Source organism: Beta vulgaris, chromosome 5, assembly GCF_026745355.1.
Source record: "Beta vulgaris subsp. vulgaris cultivar EL10 chromosome 5, EL10.2, whole genome shotgun sequence".
NCBI lineage: Eukaryota > Viridiplantae > Streptophyta > Magnoliopsida > Caryophyllales > Amaranthaceae > Beta > Beta vulgaris.
Window position 1 is genome coordinate 123,386 of NC_079206.1, and position 18,393 is coordinate 141,778.

The window sequence follows — 18,393 nt, forward strand, 5'->3', positions numbered from 1 at the left end:
TTAGAGGCGTTCAGTCATAATCCAGCGCACGGTAGCTTCGCGCCACTGGCTTTTCAACCAAGCGCGATTACCAATTGTGCGAATCAACGGTTCCTCTCGTACTAGGTTGAATTACCATCGCGAACTGTCATCAGTAGGGTAAAACTAACCTGTCTCACGAGTCTAAACCCAGCTCACGTTCCCTATTGGTGGGTGAACAATCCAACACTTGGTGAATTCTGCTTCACAATGATAGGAAGAGCCGACATCGAAGGATAAAAAGCAACGTCGCTATGAACGCTTGGCTGCCACAAGCCAGTTATCCCTGTGGTAACTTTTCTGACACCTCTAGCTTCAAATTCCGAAGTCTAAAGGATCGTTAGGCCACGCTTTCACGGTTCGTATTCGTACTGAAAATCAGAATCAAACGAGCTTTTACCATCCTGTTCCACACGAGATTTCCTGTTCTCGTTGAGCTCATCTTAGGACACCTGCGTTATATTTTAACAGATGTGCCTCCCCAGCCAAACACCCCCCTGACAATGTCCTCCGCCCGGATCGGCTCGCAAAGCGGACCTTAGGTCTAAAAAGTAGTGGTATTTCACTTGCGCCAAAGCTCCCATGGATACAAGAACCTATATATATTAGGAGGAAAATTTTTAATTACATATATTTAAAAATGTGATGAAAACTTAAAACTAAGAAGGACCCATTTAGGACCCAGTAAGGACCCATGGACCCGCTAGACCCAGCGGGTCTGGGTATGGGTCTGAAAAATCTAGACCCAACGGGTCTGGGTCTATGAAAAATAAACGGGTCTGGGTCTGGGTCTAGGTGGACCCGACCCAGACCCGCCCCATTGCCATCCATAGCGTGCGCGTGTGTGTGTGCACCTTCAAGCACACCACCAAGCACTATAAGAGGCCCAACAACCCATGCACCACCGAGCACAATGCAATACGAAGAATCAAGCTACCATGCGCCACGTTTCATGCACCACAAGGGTGTGGTGCATCGTAAAGCATCACGCACACCACCAAGCACTAAGCACTAAGTGGGGCCCAACCACCCCCATGCACCTCGCGGGCGCGGCGCACCATCAAGCACCACGGAATTCGAAGAAACAAGCTAACATGCGCCACCAAGAACCAAATGGGGCCCAACCGTTTCATGCACCACAAGGGCACCGTGCAAGGTGCAAGCACCAAGCAGCCATGGCCCATGGGCAGGCCTAGAGCATCATCAATCACTACGCCCTAAAGAGATTTAGTGGGGAATATGGTTATTTCCCCAATGAACACACTTTTGACGGTAGAATCACACGACCTTTTACTCACGAAAATTATATAATAGTGCCCAGTTTTTTCTTCATGAATCCACTGTATATGAGATGAAGTTTTTTTAGGTTTTTTTTTTTTGGAAAAAAATCATTTTTTTTGTGGAAAATGGGCTAAATGTTGCGAAAATTGGAGAAAATAACGAAAAATAGAGGGAAAATAGGGAAAAATCTGGAAAATTATGCAAAAATACTTTGGGAGGTATATATAATTTAAATATTATTTTTTTTCTGGAAAGAACAAAATTTTATGCGGAAAATGGGCAAAATAAGGAGAAAAATAGGGAAAGATAGAGGGTGATTTGGGAAAAATCTTGAAAAATATGTCTCGACGTGTACTTAATTTACGTATTTTTTTTCAAAAAATAACACATTTTGACGGGTAATGGGCAAAAATAGGCCAAAAAATGGTGAAATATAGGTATTTTTTTTTCTGGCCCGGATTCTGACTTAGAGGCGTTCAGTCCTAATCCAGCGCACGGTAGCTTCGAGCCACTGGCTTTTCAACTAAGCGCGATTACCAATTGTGCGAATCAACCCCCCCGGTGCCGAATCATCCCCCGTATTCCTCGGACTTTCATTCTCTTCCCACTTTTGCCTTCCCTTAGCTCGCTCGGCACAACCCTTAGCTAGGCCTAGGAGGGCCTCCAAACGGCACCACATGACCCTTCCACAGCACGAGTGTGCCTTCAAAGGGCCTCCCACGGCCCTGGGAGGCACCCCATTGGGACCGGTGCCCGGGCCCCGCGGGCTCCCGGAGTCGTGTACTATAATCCACGTTTTTTCCAGTTTTCGAGCCATTTTCCGACAACCCGAAGCCCGGCGAGTTTTTTCGTCCTGGACCTCCCTAGGGTCCCCGGGGTACCCGAGGATCCCCCATGGGGACTCATACCTTCATTTCCTTCCCACTTTCGCCTTCCCGTGGCTCGCTTGGCACGACCCTAGCTAGGCCTAGGAAGGCCTCCAAACTGCACCACATGACCCTTTCACAGCACGAGTGTGCCTTCAAAGGGTCTCCCACGGCCCTGGGAGGCACCCCATGGGCACTGGTGCCCGGGCCCCGCGGGCTCCCGGATTCGTGTACTAAAATCCATGTTTTTTTCCAATTTTCGGGACATTTTCCGACTTCCCGGGGCCCAACGAGTTTTTTCGTCCCGGACCTCCCTAGGGTCCCCAGGGTGCCCGAGGCTCCTCCATGCGGCCTCAGACATTCATTTCCTTCCCACTTTTGCTTTCCTATGGCCTAGGAGGGTCTCCGAACGGCACCACATGACCCTTCCACAGCACGAGTGTGCCTTCAAAGGGCCTCCCACGGCCCTGGGAGACACGCCATGGGCACCAGTGCCCGGGCCACGCGGGCTCCCGGATTCGTGTACGATAATCCACGTTTTTTCCAGTTTTCGGGAAATTTTCTGACTTCCGGGGGCCCGACGAGTTTTTTCGTCCCGGACGTCCCTAGGTTCCCCGGGGTGCCCGAGGATCCCCCATGCGGCCTCAGACATTCATTTCCTTCCCACTTTTGCTTTCCCATGGCTCGCTTTGCGCGACCCTAGCTAGGCCTAGGAGGGCCTCCGAACGGCACCACATGACCCTTCCACAGCACGAGTGTGTCTTCAAAGGGCCTCTCACGGCCCTGGGAGGCACCCCATGGGAACCGGTCCCTGGACCCCGCGGGCTCCCGGATTCGTGTACTATAATCCACGTTTTTTCCAGTTTTCGGGCCATTTTCCGTCTTCCCGGGGCCCGGCGAGTTTTTTCGTCCCGGACCTCCCTAGGGTCCTCTGGATGCCCGAGGATCCCCCATGCGGCCTCAGACATTCATTTCCTTCCCACTTTTGCTTTCCCATGGCTCGTCCCACGCTCGGCCCTAGGAGGGCTTCCGGATGGCTCCCCATGCCCCCCCTTCTAAGGCACGGGTGTGTGGTTATTTATACGTATATTGTAATCATGTCATATGCGTGTATATTGCAATCATTTCCAAGGGGTAAGTTCTAAATATATGGTTGTACAAAAGATATTGTCGCCATATAACAAAAAGTCAAGTTTGATGCCACAAAGTGTTAGAGTCGAACCTCACGTCATGTTTACTTAGGATTTTTAGGGGTTGTTGGAGGGGTAGAGGGACGAATTGGAGCGACGAATCGGAGCGACATAGGGCTGAATCTCAGTGGATCGTGGCAGCAAGGCCACTTTGCCACTTACAATACCCCTTCGCGTATTTAAGTCGTCTGCAAAGGATTCAACCCGCCGCTCGGTAGGAATTGTACTTCAAGGCGGCACTCACGTCGCATCCGCCGCGCTTTCGACAAAAACCTTCCTATGTGGTGCGGCACGGCATATAATGCATCCCGGGTGCTTCGCACCATCTGAAATGCCTCTGAATGCCACCTAACAACCAATTTATTATTTTGTCATGCACTTACGGAATGGCCCGAAATGGTCGTAAAAGTTGTTCTTATACCCGTTCAAATTCGTTGAAGTCCTTAATATACCATCCCATGTTCCGCATAGGCATCGCACAAAATTCGGTGCACGGGTCTTGTAAACGTCTAAAACTGTTACTTATATATAATTCAATTTTAAACCGTTTAAGAGGTTCTCCAGGCCCGGTCAAATTTTCGCCGAAAACCTTCCTATGGGGTGCGGTACGACTTATAATGCATCCCGGGTGCTTCGCACCATCTGAATTGCCCTAGAATGCTACCACACGACCTATTTATTATTCGTTGCTCACTCAAAGAATGGCCCCGAAACAATCGTAAAAGGTGTTCTTATGCCTGTTCAAAGTTATTAAAAATCCTTAATATATCATCCCATGTCCCCTCCAGATATCACACGACATTCGGTGCACGGGTCTCGGGTCATCTAAATCTGCGATTTAGACTTCAATTTTAACCCTTTAGAGCTTCCTCGGGTCCGTACATATTTTTCGACAAAAACCTTCCTATGGGCAGCGGCAAAACTTATAATGCGTCCCGAATGCTTCGCACCATCTGAAATGCCTCAGAATGCCACCTAACTACTAATTTATTATTTTGTCGTGCAGCCACAAAATGGCCAGAAACGTTCGTAAAAGTTGTTCTTATGCCCGTTCAAAGTCGTGAAAGTCCTTAATATACCATCCCATGTCCCCTCTAAGCATCCCACGATATTTGGTGCACGGGTGCCGACGACATCTAAAAGCGTGACTTATAGCCTTCAATTTTGATCGCTTTAAGGCTGCTCCGAGCCTGGTCCTATTTTTCACTAAAAACCTTCCTATGGGGTGCGGCACGACTTATGATGCATCCCGGGTGATTATCACCATTTGAATCACCCCCGAATGCCCCAAACGACCAATTTGTTATCTTCTCATGCAACCACGGGTGATGGCTCCAAAATGGTCGTAAAAGTCTTATGCCCGTTCAAAGTCGTTGAAGTCCTTAATATACCATCTCGTGTCCCCTCTAGGCATACCACGACGTTCAGTGCACGGGTCCCGGGGACGTCTAAAGCCATGACTTATAGCCTTCAATTTTTACCGTTTTAGGGCTCCTACGAGCACGGTCATATCTTTCGCTAAAAAACATCCGATGGGGTGCGACACGACTTATAATGCATTCTGAATTCTTCGCACCATCTGAATTTCTCCATAATGCCACCGAACGACCAATTTATTATTTTGTCGTGAAGCCACGGAATGACTCCGAAACGGTCGTAAAAGTTGTTCTTAAGCCCGTTCAAAGTCATGGAAGTCCTTAATATACCATCTCATGTCCCCTCTAGGCATCACACGACATTCCGTGCACGGGTCCCGCGGACGTCTATAACCGTGGTTTATAGGCTTTAATTCTAATCCTTTTAGCACTTCCCCAGACCCGGTCATATCTTTTGCCGAAAACCTTCCTGTGGATGTGATACGACTTATAATGCATCGTGGGTGCTTCGCACCACCTAAAAATGCGAGAATGAAACCAAACGACCAATTTATTATTATGTCGTGCAGCCACAGAATGGCCCCGAAACGGTCGTAAACGTTATTCTTATTCTCGTTCAAAGTCGTGGAAGTCCTTAATATACCATCCCATGTCCCTTCTAAGCATCCCACAACATTCGGTGCACAGGTCCCGGGGACGTCTAAAAGCGTGACTTATAATTTTGACCACTTTAAGGCTCCTCCGAGCCCGAACATTTTTTTCGCTGAAAACCTTCCTATGGGGTGCAACACGACTTATAATGCATCATGGGTGTTTCGCACCATCTGAATTGCCCCATAATGCCACAAAACGACCAATTTATTTATTTTGTCGTGCAGCCACAAAATGGCTCCGAAACGGTCGTAAAAGTATTATACCCGTTCGAAGTCGTTGAAGTTCTTAATATACCATCTCATGTCCCGCATACCACGACATTCAGTGAACGGGTCCCGGGGACGTCTAAAACCGTGGCTTATATCCTTCAATTTTTACTGTTTCAGGGCTCCTACGGGCACGATCATATTTTTCGCCAAAAAACATCTGATAGGGTGCGGCACGACTTATAATGCATTGTGAATTTTTCGCACCATCTGAATTTCTCCATAATGCCACCAAACGACCAGTTTATTATTTTATCGCGCAGCAACAGAATGACCCGAAACGGTCATAAAAGGTGTTCTTAAACCCGTTCAAAGTCGTGGAAGTCCTTAATATACCATCTCATGTCCCCTCTAGGCATCACACGACATTCGGTGCACGGATCCCGCAGACGTCTACAACTGTGGCTTATAGACTTCAATTTTAATCGTTTTAGAGCTTCTCCAGGCCCAATCATATTTTTCGTCGAAAACCTTCCTATAGGGTGCGGTACGACTTATAATGCATCCCAGGTGCTTCACACCATCTGAAATGCCCAGAATGCCACCAAACGACCAATTTATTATTTTGTCGTGCAGCCATGGAATGGCCCCAAAACGGACGTAAAAGTTGTTCTTATTTCCGTTCAAAGTCGTGGAAGTCCTTAATATACCATCTCATGTCCCCTCTATGTATCCCACGACATTCAGTGCACGTGTCCCCGGAACGTCTAAAACCGTGACTTATACCCTTCAATTTTAACTGCTTTAAGGCTCCTCTGAGTCTGGTCATATTTTTGCTGAAAACCTTCTTATGGGTGCGGCAAGACTTATAATGCATTCTGGGTGCTTCGCACCATCTGAATTACCCCATAATGCTACCAAACAACCAATTTATTATTTTAACGTGTAATGACGGAATGGCCCCGAAACGACCGTAAAAATCGTTCTTTTTCAATTCAAAGTCGTAGAAGTCCATAATATACCATCCCATGTTCCCTCTAGGCATCCTACTGCGACACGCTTTAATGCACCCTAGTGTTTTATATCATCTGCATAGTTTTAGATTGCCACCAAACGATCAAATTTTCGTTTTGTGATACACCCATATGCACCCATAGAAACCCAAAAATGGTTGTAGAGATTGTCCTATACCCATTCAAAATATCCTCTCATATTCGGTGACCCTTGTGATGTCCAAAAGGGTAACAAATATAACTCATTTCGCTGTAGCACAAATTCTTTTCTGATGTTGTTCGTTTCCAAATAAATGATATATAAAACATATCTTCCTAAGAAACTCCATCCAAAATAATTAGGAGTAAGTGTAAATGTCATTTGAAACATACTCCAAAGTAGGTCCAAAGTCCTACTTCCTATTAGTAGACTCATACAGAATTGAACCAGTACAAAAAGAAGACAGGGAGAAAGAAAGAATTAACCACATTACTCAAGATAAGACCAAATAACATTAAACGAACCATGAAAACAGTCCGCCGCAATTTACATAGAACACATCCAATTTATTTGAAAACCGGAAAGCTCTAACCTCACTTAACAAAGTAATACTACTAGTCTAGTACTAATACTAATAATCTAGTGTTCTAATCAACCATAACTTGGAACACATCTTTCTTCTCTTCATCTTTAAGTTTAGGAACAGTAACTTTAAGTACACCATTCTTCATCTCAGCTTTAATTCCATCAATCTTATACATTTTTGGAGTCAAATCAATCCTGCTTGAGTACCTGCGCCTCTGCTCTTCTTCCTCTGTTTCTTTCTCTGCTTCACCTTTTATGATCAGAGTGTTCTCTTCCACTGACACCTTCACATCTTCTTTTGCCAAACCTGGCATGTCCACCTTCAATTGCAAGGCATCTTCATCCTCTCGAACATCCCATCCTCTCCTCATTGCTCCTCCACCTCCCATACCTCGCGACGCCGACACGAATGGATTCTCCATCAATTGGTCCATCAGGTTCATCAGCTGGCCTACACTCCTTGTTGGAGTAAATGGATCAAACACATCTAACCACAACAATACAACATCAAATCAATAACAGATCAACAGTGACACGTTTCAGTACAGATTTTAGAAGGAGCGAAGAACGAACTACCTGAGAAGAAGCCAGCGGGGAAGTCACGGCGGCGAGAAATGACACCACGGTCAGAGCGATCGTCGTGTTCATCAGAGTCGTCAACTCTGGTCATCTGAGCATTAGTGTTAAAGTTACGAGTGCCGGAAAGAGATCGAAATGGCCGGAAAATGCTGCCCGAAATAAGGTTTTTGCCGGCGAGACGTCGGAGAGCCATAGAAGTAGAATATGCCATAATTGCTTTTTTTCTGAGGGAATATTGTGCAGAAAATTGTTTGATTGATTTTGCAACAGCTAAATTAGGGATGATGGGTGATTAACGACTACAAGTATATATAGTTGCAAGAGATTTAAGAGAAGGCGGTGTTGAGGAGAAGCGTATGGAACGTTTGCGAAGGTTCTGGATAGTCTTATACATAGTTGAAGAATAAAGATCTGACGCCAGAACCACAAGAAGCTTCTCGTCAAACAAACAATTAAAAATGTCGCAGAAACTTCTAGATATGTGGGACTGGGTTCAGACATAAACCTTTCTTTTTCCCCAAGCTTATACTATAAGTATATAAGATAGTATAAAACTCTTGTCACTATCTAATCTATTCTTTTATTAGGTATGATATTTATGGTCTCTATTGCTACATCTATCCAGTAGGTAATTTACCCATTACTAATAGAAGCATTAAAATATTATTAATCATGTGAGTAGGCAAAGAATGCTGATAAACTTCTTACCCATAAATTGGGGTTTGTAAAGAATGTTGATAAACTTGTCGCTGGAAATTTGTCATCAATAAACATTGATGTGTTGAAAACAGACTAACAATTCTGTTTTCATACGAATTAAAAAATTATGATTAAGGTGGATATATATATATACATATATATAGTGCAAAAATCAATCTATTGCATTTATATATAAAATAAAAGGAGTAATTTTACGAGAAAGGTAGATGTTTTTGGAAAACTAGCATTACCATGTTTTTGACGTAAAAATCTCATTACAAACTTACACTAATTACCAAATGAGCCGTTATGGTAGACAACAGTTCTTCCAACATTTAACTAGTTGCAGCATTTGATTTAAGGATTCAACTCTAAAATTTTGACCATGTCTATTTTTTAACAATATATGAGAAGATATGTATTATGGTAATATTTGCTACTCGAGTACTTCATAAATTTTTAGTTGTTAAAAGTTACACGTTAAAGATTCGTGAGAACAAACATTACAACAAGCGAAAACCACAGGAACCAAGTTGTAGAAGAACTAGGCAGACAACTATTACTTGAGAGTTCAGATAAATATAGACAAAATTGATTGTGAGACAACTTACTCGATGGGGTAAGTGCTCATATTTACAAAGACAACGAAGGAAAACTTCATGTATTGAATTTGTGTCACATAACAGACTGAAAGACAAGTACCCCCCATAATCCATTGAATCTTGCATCCCACACAGAAAACAGATTCATCAGACATCAAACTAGACAGAGAATAATGAGGAACAAGACCTAGATACAACGCGTACTCTTTTCTCTAGTTACAGAGGATATGACTAAGCTGTTACTGTCCATCAAAAGGCTAAAAAGAAATACAAAGTTGTTAAATTAGCAAAGAATGATGATGAAGCAAAAACATTGTCTCAACCCAAAAAAAAAAAAAAGAATCTCAACAAGTCCATCAATACTAGTGAATCAGTTAACTACAAACACATGGACATTGCCTAAACAAACTTTTTTTTCTCCCCCTTTTTGCATAGCCAATAGCCAACACCATCACGCTTATCCGTTTCTTCTCTAATTACCGTTGTAAATAATACAGTAACAGTAACAGTAACAGGACAAAAGATTAACTGGCCCGTCCAGCTTCCTCAGGCCTTCTTCATGATATAGCCCAAAATTATTCCAACCAAACCAATTAATATCACAAGCATGAACGAAACACCACCTTGGCTTTTACTAGCTTCTCGCCTCAAAAGGTCCTGCATATTCATGTGATGGCAATATAATTTCCATAAGTAGCACACAAGTTTAAAATACTAAGTATATACCAACAAACTAAACAGGAAGACAGGATTTCCTTAACCTACATCTACACCCATCAAAAGAAATTTTAGTCGAACTTTAGCTAGCTATCAAGTGTAAGAAAACTCTCAAGTCTCAGGACACACAGAGTCCCAAGAATAATATACACACTTCAACCTAGCACAGAACCATAAAGTCATTTAACCATGTCAGTAGTTATCAATTGCAATGAGCGGACAATCTGATTTCTTCATATGTATTATCCACTCACCGCTAGACCTAGTTATTGGTGGGTTGGCTGGGGTTGATAACAGGGGGCCAAAAGGGTAGTAGTGACATAGGGCCATAGGGGATAGGAGAGACAGATATGAGCACAGGTAGAACTTAACCATATACTAAAATTTGATTTTACCATCTTTGTTCTCTAATTCAAATTATTGGACTACAATTTTGGACTTGTATTGCCCTGACCGCCATGTCAATAAAGGGTCCAAGGAAGGAAGGATATGGAAGGAGACGAAGGGAACAGAAGGGTGAGCTTGTATTTTTCTTCCAGATCTATCCAACATTTGAAGGATTATGGATCATTCGAATTCCCTGTCCTTCCCTTATTCCATGTTATAGCAAAACAATGGAATATGGATCCTTCCCTTTCCCTTCTCTCCCTTTCTATCCAAGTTCCTCTACCCAAGGACAGTGCTACTTGACCTAACTGTTACGCTCATTGAGAGACCATGTTCACTAACTAGTCTACTCACCACCATCCTTACCTCAGTTGTGTGGTAGTGGGCTACCCCTCCTTGAATATAAAAATTCAAAGACAGACCAACTTAACCAGTTACTGCAGGCAAGATTAGCAGAAACTGCAGAAGTACACAGAAATAACCTCACTATTCTACACTTTTTTTTTTGAGGTGCACCTTGTCCACACTCCTTATAGAGTTCCCTGGAACCTTTATGGAAATAACTTGAAGAAGATATATGACTGAAATTTAACAGTATATACTACATAATAGAAACATGCAAAATATAAATTCAGAACCAACAAAAGCCTATCTGCCTATCTGGTTACAACTTGAATATAATTGATCCAGCAAAAAAACAAGCTAAGGTAGACAATTTTAGCTATCGTCTTTGAAGTTGACAGCAAAAGTATTCATAGGAAGAACCAGATTAAGTGTAAAGTGATTGTCCATTTTTCAGCAAAATCTCAAAGTATACAACTCTTATGGGTTAATTGACATGTCTTGATGTATCCAATTTCAACAGCTGCCTGCAATTAAAAAAAAAAAAAAGAAACAGTAAACAAACAAGGACAATAATAGTAAAGCACTCACCAGTTCTTGTCTGAGTTTGTTGTTTTGATGGATTGCAGCATTTTTCTCCTCAGTCAGCTTTGCAATGAGAGCTTTTGCCTGAATGAAAATGTGCACAACATTTACATAGACTAACACAAAGTAAAGAAACAAGCAATTTAAAAGTGATACATGTGTTTGTAATTTTGTATACCCACAGCTTCACATGGATATCATAAAGATTTCTATCAAGGGGGGGAACACTGCAAATGAGATGACTTTAAACCAGACCTCTAGGAAAGAGATGTTCACACCTTATATCCAACACAGAGCAGAGTGCCCAAAGATCTTTAATTAAGAGTGCAGATGTCGCTATTACAGAAAGTGAATTAAATACTCAAACTAGTCAAGCAGGGCCTAGGCCCCAATGGAGCCAAAGACAAATCTTCATTCAGGCAAGGCCAAGGCTGTCTCAAACATTTGAGAAACCTTGTTCTAGTTTAAAATATGCAATTCTGAACTAGAAAAATTAATCACATTATATTATTTTACGCTTATTTATATAACAATATGAAGCACAGACAATTCCCCTAACCTACTAATATAACTTTGATATTTGACGCCATCCTAATATCATAAATATTATGCATGAGGATATAAGAAACTCATCTAAGAACTCCTTTCATCAAACATCCTAAAACCATAATGCATAAAGAAAAAGAAAAAAACACTGTAAGAATATAAATAAAATGCACAATACTGAGATTACTACGAAATATAGCAGCCGAGTCCACTGACCCATGCATACACAAATCCAGAATCCTCAATTTACAGCAAGTCAGTTTACTCCTACAGTATTGAGATTTACTCCAACATATAAACATTTAAGAAAACATGGCCTCAACTTAAACTAAGTCGGATTTATATTCTAAATTAAGGAAACCCCAAATGTGAAACGTTTTGAGTTTTGGTGGAAGAAAAACAGGAAAAGAAAATAAGAGGATGCCTCAATGTATGAAATTAAGGCCTCAAATTGTTATATTTTTTAATTTTTTAAGAAAATGGAAAACCCCAAATCTTATGAAAGATATGAAGAATCAAAACTGAAGAGTGATGCTGTTGACCGGCCACTTTGAGGAGGAGTTGCTCCTTGGTAGATATAGTCAGATCAATATTGCATTGGAAATTGATTTGGAAAGCGGAGATAATTATGGGAGAAGCGAGAATCAAGTTATGGAGCTAAATCGATTCATAGAATTATTTCCATACTTAGGCTTCTCAAGACAAAAACAAAAAACAAATGCTCCAGATGCTTTCAAACTTATTTCATGCTGAGCTTTAGACCTTAAGAAACCACCCAACCAAGAAAAATTGAAATTGGTAACTGCAATGGTGCCATGAGAAAGCATAATTTAGGCTTTGTTCTTTTGGACTCAACTGAACTTAATTGTCCAAACTAAACTTAATTTGTCTGAACTTAATTAAAACTGTAAAAGGAAACTAATTAACTGAAGTGAATTTTCTTGAACTGAATTGAACTTCCATCACTTAAATCCAAAAGAACAGAACCTTAGTTTCTATACTAAACCAATTGCATAACGAAACTATCAAGTTGATCGTATTCTTTTTAATTTAGACTTCAGACTTAGAAAGCCAATAAACATAATATAAATACCCTCCTGTATAAAGTATAATAACGATAGTACTGCAACACGTCCTGCTTCATAGCTACTAAAAGCCACAAACTGCCTAGAGTTGGTTACCAAACTAAAATCTTCATACTCAAGGAAGCTACAGTAATAGATTATATGCTTTATTCTTGACCATTGACACAGACAAACAAGACAGACCATAGTCAATAAGGTTCCCCAGTCATGCAACATCAGCATTCTTTTTGGGAGACTCTATCTATTGATTTAGTGCGTATTCTCAGTTCACCTCACTGAACTTTTGGAAGACTCTATCTATTTACAGTAACATAACTATGATCCACAACTAGGGGACAGTAATTCGCATTGCAAACCAATGACTTGTTGATGCAAAATGTCACTGAATCAAGCAACAATGGCAAAATGACCAAAATATATCACCTCTGTAGGTTTCTCTTGTGATTCACCAAATGCTCTTGATGCCTGCAATTTCAAGTAATATCCCCATTATTGGAACCAATAAGTCAAAAAAAAAAAATGAATTGAAGAAAAAATACTATTACGCTTACAGTAGCAGACTCGGAACCGCTAAAATGACCATTGTCCGAAACAGATCCCCTAGGGGAACCGCCCTCTTCAGAGCCTTCAGGAACTGGTGAAGGTGGCTGAGGAGGGGAAACATAGACCACTCTCAATTTGCACTCCTCAACTACATGTCCTGCCTCCTTGCTAAACTGAATGAAGCAAAGCACACAAGTAAAGTCAGTTTACAACACAGCAATAACCATAGTGGTGCAACGCTAGCATAAGATTCGGATGACATTACCATTTCTGGAGTGATATCTTTTACAGATGCCCCATGGGTAGCAATAACGCTCTGAAGAAGAAATTTGTCCTTGCATTGCATATCAGGAGGGAACTCCTTTTGTGCTTGCATTGTAACTGAATGTGCATTGGAAGAAATCAATGAATAAAACATCCCCCGAAACAATAAAAAAGAAAAGTAATCATGATGTATCAAAACACCTATAATGTCGCATGTGGATCGAGGCGAAACCATGCCGGTATTTGGGCGAACGCAGTACTTCTTCGGATTCGTGGTTTTGACCTAATTACATAAAAATGAATACCTAAGTTTAAAATTGGGAAATACTAAAGCAATCTTGCAAGAAATTCGGAAATGAGTTACCTTGAAGGCGACATGGTGATCGGTTTTGTTGGACAATTGAAGTGAACACGAGATCTGCTTCTTAAGCTCAACTAATAATAAATCGAAACAAAAATGAGATCAGAAAACAAGAAAAGAAAAGAAAGGAACAGATCTTAGATAAAGAATAGCAGAATTTACAGGGAAATTTGAGCTCTAGAGGTTCGATGTTGAGAAGTTCGCCCGTGCTCATCTCGAAACTGTAATTTCTTCGAACAAAAAGCAGATTTGTGAACAAGATCCGACGAATTTAGAATTCAATCGAAATACGCAAATCGCAATCTGCAAACACAAAAATTGGTCACAGAGGACGGAGGATTCGAGAATCGAAAGAGGGGAAGAGAGTGTTAGAGGCTTTTTTAGGTGGGAATACAAATTTGATTTTTGATTTTTGATTTTTGATGAGGGTTTGGTTGTTGGGTTGGAACTTGGAAGTGACTTTACTTTCTGGTTTTTAATTTCACGAAATGTGCAACGTGCAAGACATTTCTTCCTTTCGCTCTCTCTCTCTCTCTCTCCTCTTCGCCTCTTACTCACTCTCTCTTTTAATTCTCTGACCTTTATATGTATTCTATTTTTGTAACAAAAATATGTTGATCATATAGGCAAAATTCGTATAATGCATGAATGTTACATTAGTTAGAAATGATGATTAATGTAAAATATGTAAATGAGTGTAAAAGTCAAACTGTTATATTAATTTAAACAAAGATAATATATAATATGGCTTGTACAATCAAAAAGTTGAAAATTGGTTCATACTAAACAAGCCTTTGAAAAGCTTTACTATCACCTTTCTTTTGAAGGTACTTTGAAATCTCTTACAAGTAGAGGGGGGGGGGGGGATTTGGGAATCTCTATCCTCTTACATGAATAAAACTCGATTTCAGGAATTTTGAGATCGAATGTGATGTCAACACTATTAGGTTATGGCTTCCTTACACAACTCTTAGAAGGCTTTGTTTCTCACCCTGTTCAGTTTTCCTTACAAATATAATACTCCCTTTGTTTTTTTTGTATAAAAATTTGCGACATATGCTTTTGTATGAACTAAAGAAAAAGTGCAAAAGGTAGAAAGTAGGAGAGTAAAACTAGTGGAACGTGAAAAGGCTGGAAAGAAATAGAGTAAAAGGAAGAAAGATGGTACACCAACCTACATATATGGAAAAAGGGTCAAATGTACCACTACAAGGGTAAAAGGTAAAAACTGAAAAAAGTTAGAATGATAGAGAATAAAAGTAAGAGAGAATAAGTACAAATTACAGTGGTACCATATAATATTATAGTAACGAATAAGTCTAAACTACAATGATCCTATATAGGATATAAAAAATTTGAATACCAAACGGAAAAGCTAAAGATACGCTGATATCAAATGGAATTTCCCATGTAAAAATAACAATGACTACAACAATAATCACAATAATTTCTTATAAACTCTCCTCCATAATTTGAAGTAGCCACTAGTAGAATAATTGCTTATTGCTGCGGTGGTATTGCTGCGGTTTTACCCATATGCAGCACTATATCACGTAAAAAAAATATAAAATAAAGATATTGATGCGGTTTCGGCCTAAAACCGCAGCAATATGGTATCAAAAAAAATATTGAAAAAAAATTGACTATTTGACCAGACATATTGATGCGATTTTTGACATAAACCGCAGCAATATATTAAAATAATATTAAAAAATAATATTTTAATATATTGTTGCGGTTATTTGAAGGAACCGCAACAATATCATTAAAAAAAAGTATAAAAGACATGAGTTAGGTTTTTTTTTCCTCGCTTACTTTCCCTATCTCACCCGCCTCTTTTCCTCTCAACCTCTCGTCTCTCTCAACCTCTCTTCATCTCTTCCTCTCAATTAACCGTCGGGCGTCGAGCGTTCCTCACGTTCCTCTCAACCGGCCTCGACCCACCGTCGTTCCTCACTTTCTCTCTCTTAGACGCCGTTCTTCTTCGTCCGCCCACCGCCTCCCGTCAATCTTCGAAGCGAACGAGCAAAGCCAAGCGCTTCCCCTGATCTCAACCGTTGTGCGTTCTTCTTCGTCGGCCCACCGACCTCGATCGCCTCCCGTCAATCTTCAAAGTGAACGAAGCGATGCCGACGAAGCCGCCAAGCCCACCGGCCTTGACCACAAGTCGCTCCTCTACTTCGTCGTCAACAGATCGTTCACATTCCGTGTACCGGTGGTGGTTCGATTCCGTTCGTCTCCACCATCGACATTCGTCGTTCGAGTTTCAAGATCTAGATATTTTCCCTTTTTTCTTTAATTTTTAATTTTTTGTTAATTCTCTGTAATGCGAGTCATTTTTTTTTTTGTTAATGCGAGTCATGTGAGTCTATTTTTTCTTTTTCGTTTTTAAAAAGAAAAATTCTTGTTAGTCTTTTTTCATTTTTTTTTATTTTGTAATTAGGGTTTGTAAAATATTATTTTTTGTTGAATATATAGCAGTTTGGGTTAATTACTTTTGTGTTGTTATTGTATTGCAACAGTCTCCTTGAATTTAAAAATGTTTATCTTATAAGTGTATTATAACTGTCACAAATTTACGCCTTGAGTAATGGAAAAAAAAATATTTTTTTTACCTGCCCTGCATATATTGCTGCGGTTTTGGGAAGAAACCGCAATAATATACCTGTATTTTTAATATTAAAAAAAGACATATTGTTGTGGTTTCTCAAGAAACCGCAGCAATATTCCTATTTTTTATTATTAAATACGGCACATTGCTGCGGTTTTAACCGCAGCAATATATTAATTATATATTGCTGCCCCCTTAATTGTTGCGCGGCAAAAACCGCCACAATAGGGCACTTAATGATTGCAACATTAAGCATTTATTCTACTAGTGAGCCGATTTGAAATACTATTATAGGTAACTAGGTATTAATTTTTTAGGTGGTGTATAATCTTCTACAGAACTCCCTCCAAGTTTCAAGTTTCCAATTGAAATAATGAAAGTGGATGGCATTTCTCGTGGTCGTGGGCTTGTGATTATGTGACTAAATGTTGCGGGCATGCCAACATATACAGCTAGAGTTTCTGGACTTTTCATTATTGCAAATTGCAATGAATTAATGGAGGGGAGGCCCAAAAGATTTGCCTCGTCAAAATCCACTACAATGGTACCACCTCTGACCTCTTTGGGATTTGGAACTTTTGGACACGTCAAAGTAAGACAAAAGACTAGGAATAATCATTTGGTGCTAATAAACCTAGCTTTGCAGAGGAGAATAATACATTTACCATTGTATAATTAACCGTTAAAAATAGATAATTAAAAAATAATTAATTTTATTGAGTTGTACTTAACTAATTATTAATATCTACTATATTGGGTGGATCATCCATTGGGTATACAAAGTTTTTTTTCCTTTCAAATTATTGAATTTTAACTCAAATTGTACATCAATCAAGTACGAGAAATTGTTGGTATATATTCGTGAGAAATTTGGTAGTATGAATATGAATATCTATTTGTTTTTAAGTGACTTTTGGAGCTCGGCCTTGATAAATATGACAAGTTGTCGACATGTAGGTGAATAGTTTTCCCATTGACATGGTCGTTAGTAGTTGTTGGTGAATGGTGGTCGTTGGTGAATGTTAAGACGAGCATATAAGTTTAGAAAAATAATATTTTGAGAGGAATAAATATAGATGAGTGTGTAGAAAGTATGATACAAAAAAGTAATAAATAAGTTACCAAAAGTAAGGTGACAAGAAGATATTTTCTTTCCATTGATTTTGTATCATGACCAATTAGAATGCTATGAGGTTTCTTTTAACTATTTATTGAAATGATTAACTATTAATTAGGACTAATATTAGAAGAGTATTCTTAAGCTTGAAGTTATTCATAAATAGATCAAATTTGAGATTTATATAGAAAGACGTTATTATTTTCTTTAATGTTTGTTTCATGTCTGATGGTGTAAGTTGAGGTAAATATCTACAGAGCATAGGTAAGGAAGGACATTTCCTTAATACTCCGCCCCCAACACTTTGCTAGTTGGCTTTAAGGAACAAGTTACAAGTAGTACCAACTCTTGGGGTCCATGTCCATTGCCCTGCAACTTGAAGGCTGAAGCCAAAGTACGATGTCCCCCTTGAAAAAAGGGAGGCATTAAAAAAAAAAATGGCAAAAGGGGGTTATTTGAAATTTTTATATACTCCCTCCGTCTTTTTTTATTTGCTACATTTTGCCATTTAGGGGTGTTTCAATTTATTTGCTACATTTGCAAATATTTTCATATATAGTACATAGGTCCCACACTTTATTTACAAATTTGTCATCACTCCCTTCTTGATTTTGTAAATGTTTCCATATATAATACATAGGTCCCACAATTTACCTATTTGCTTTTTGTTAATTCCATTTATGTCAATGGTCCCCACTCCCTCCTTGGTCTTTGTGAAAAAGTGCTTGTAGCAAATAAAAAAAGACGGAGGGAGTAGGTTACTTGAGCCACATAGCTAGAAATGGA

At 40.0% G+C, this 18,393-nt stretch overlaps 2 protein-coding genes across 3 annotated transcripts; both read right to left on the minus strand.

Annotated features, from left to right (window-relative positions):
• Positions 1-7,073: 7,073 nt before the first annotated feature.
• On the minus strand, positions 7,074-8,246 carry LOC104907853 (small heat shock protein, chloroplastic). Of its 2 annotated transcripts, none has more exons than XM_010696862.4 (2): positions 7,743-8,246; positions 7,074-7,656 (listed from the first exon to the last, which is right to left on the minus strand). In XM_010696862.4, the coding sequence occupies exons 1-2, from the start codon at positions 7,957-7,959 to the stop codon at positions 7,232-7,234; spliced, it is 642 nt and encodes a 213-aa protein (XP_010695164.1). In that variant the 5' UTR covers positions 7,960-8,246; the 3' UTR covers positions 7,074-7,231. The 2 variants fall into 2 exon arrangements, with proteins under 2 accessions (XP_010695164.1, XP_010695165.1); XM_010696863.3 differs by having other exon boundaries at positions 7,746-8,240.
• Positions 8,247-9,094: 848 nt separating this feature from the next.
• On the minus strand, positions 9,095-14,455 carry LOC104907852 (vesicle-associated protein 1-1). Its single transcript, XM_010696860.4, has 8 exons — positions 14,042-14,455; positions 13,883-13,953; positions 13,720-13,801; positions 13,520-13,635; positions 13,263-13,427; positions 13,135-13,176; positions 11,087-11,164; positions 9,095-9,706 (listed from the first exon to the last, which is right to left on the minus strand). Exons 1-8 carry the CDS (start codon positions 14,091-14,093, stop codon positions 9,596-9,598), a joined length of 717 nt encoding a protein of 238 aa, XP_010695162.1. The 5' UTR covers positions 14,094-14,455; the 3' UTR covers positions 9,095-9,595.
• Positions 14,456-18,393: the final 3,938 nt, after the last annotated feature.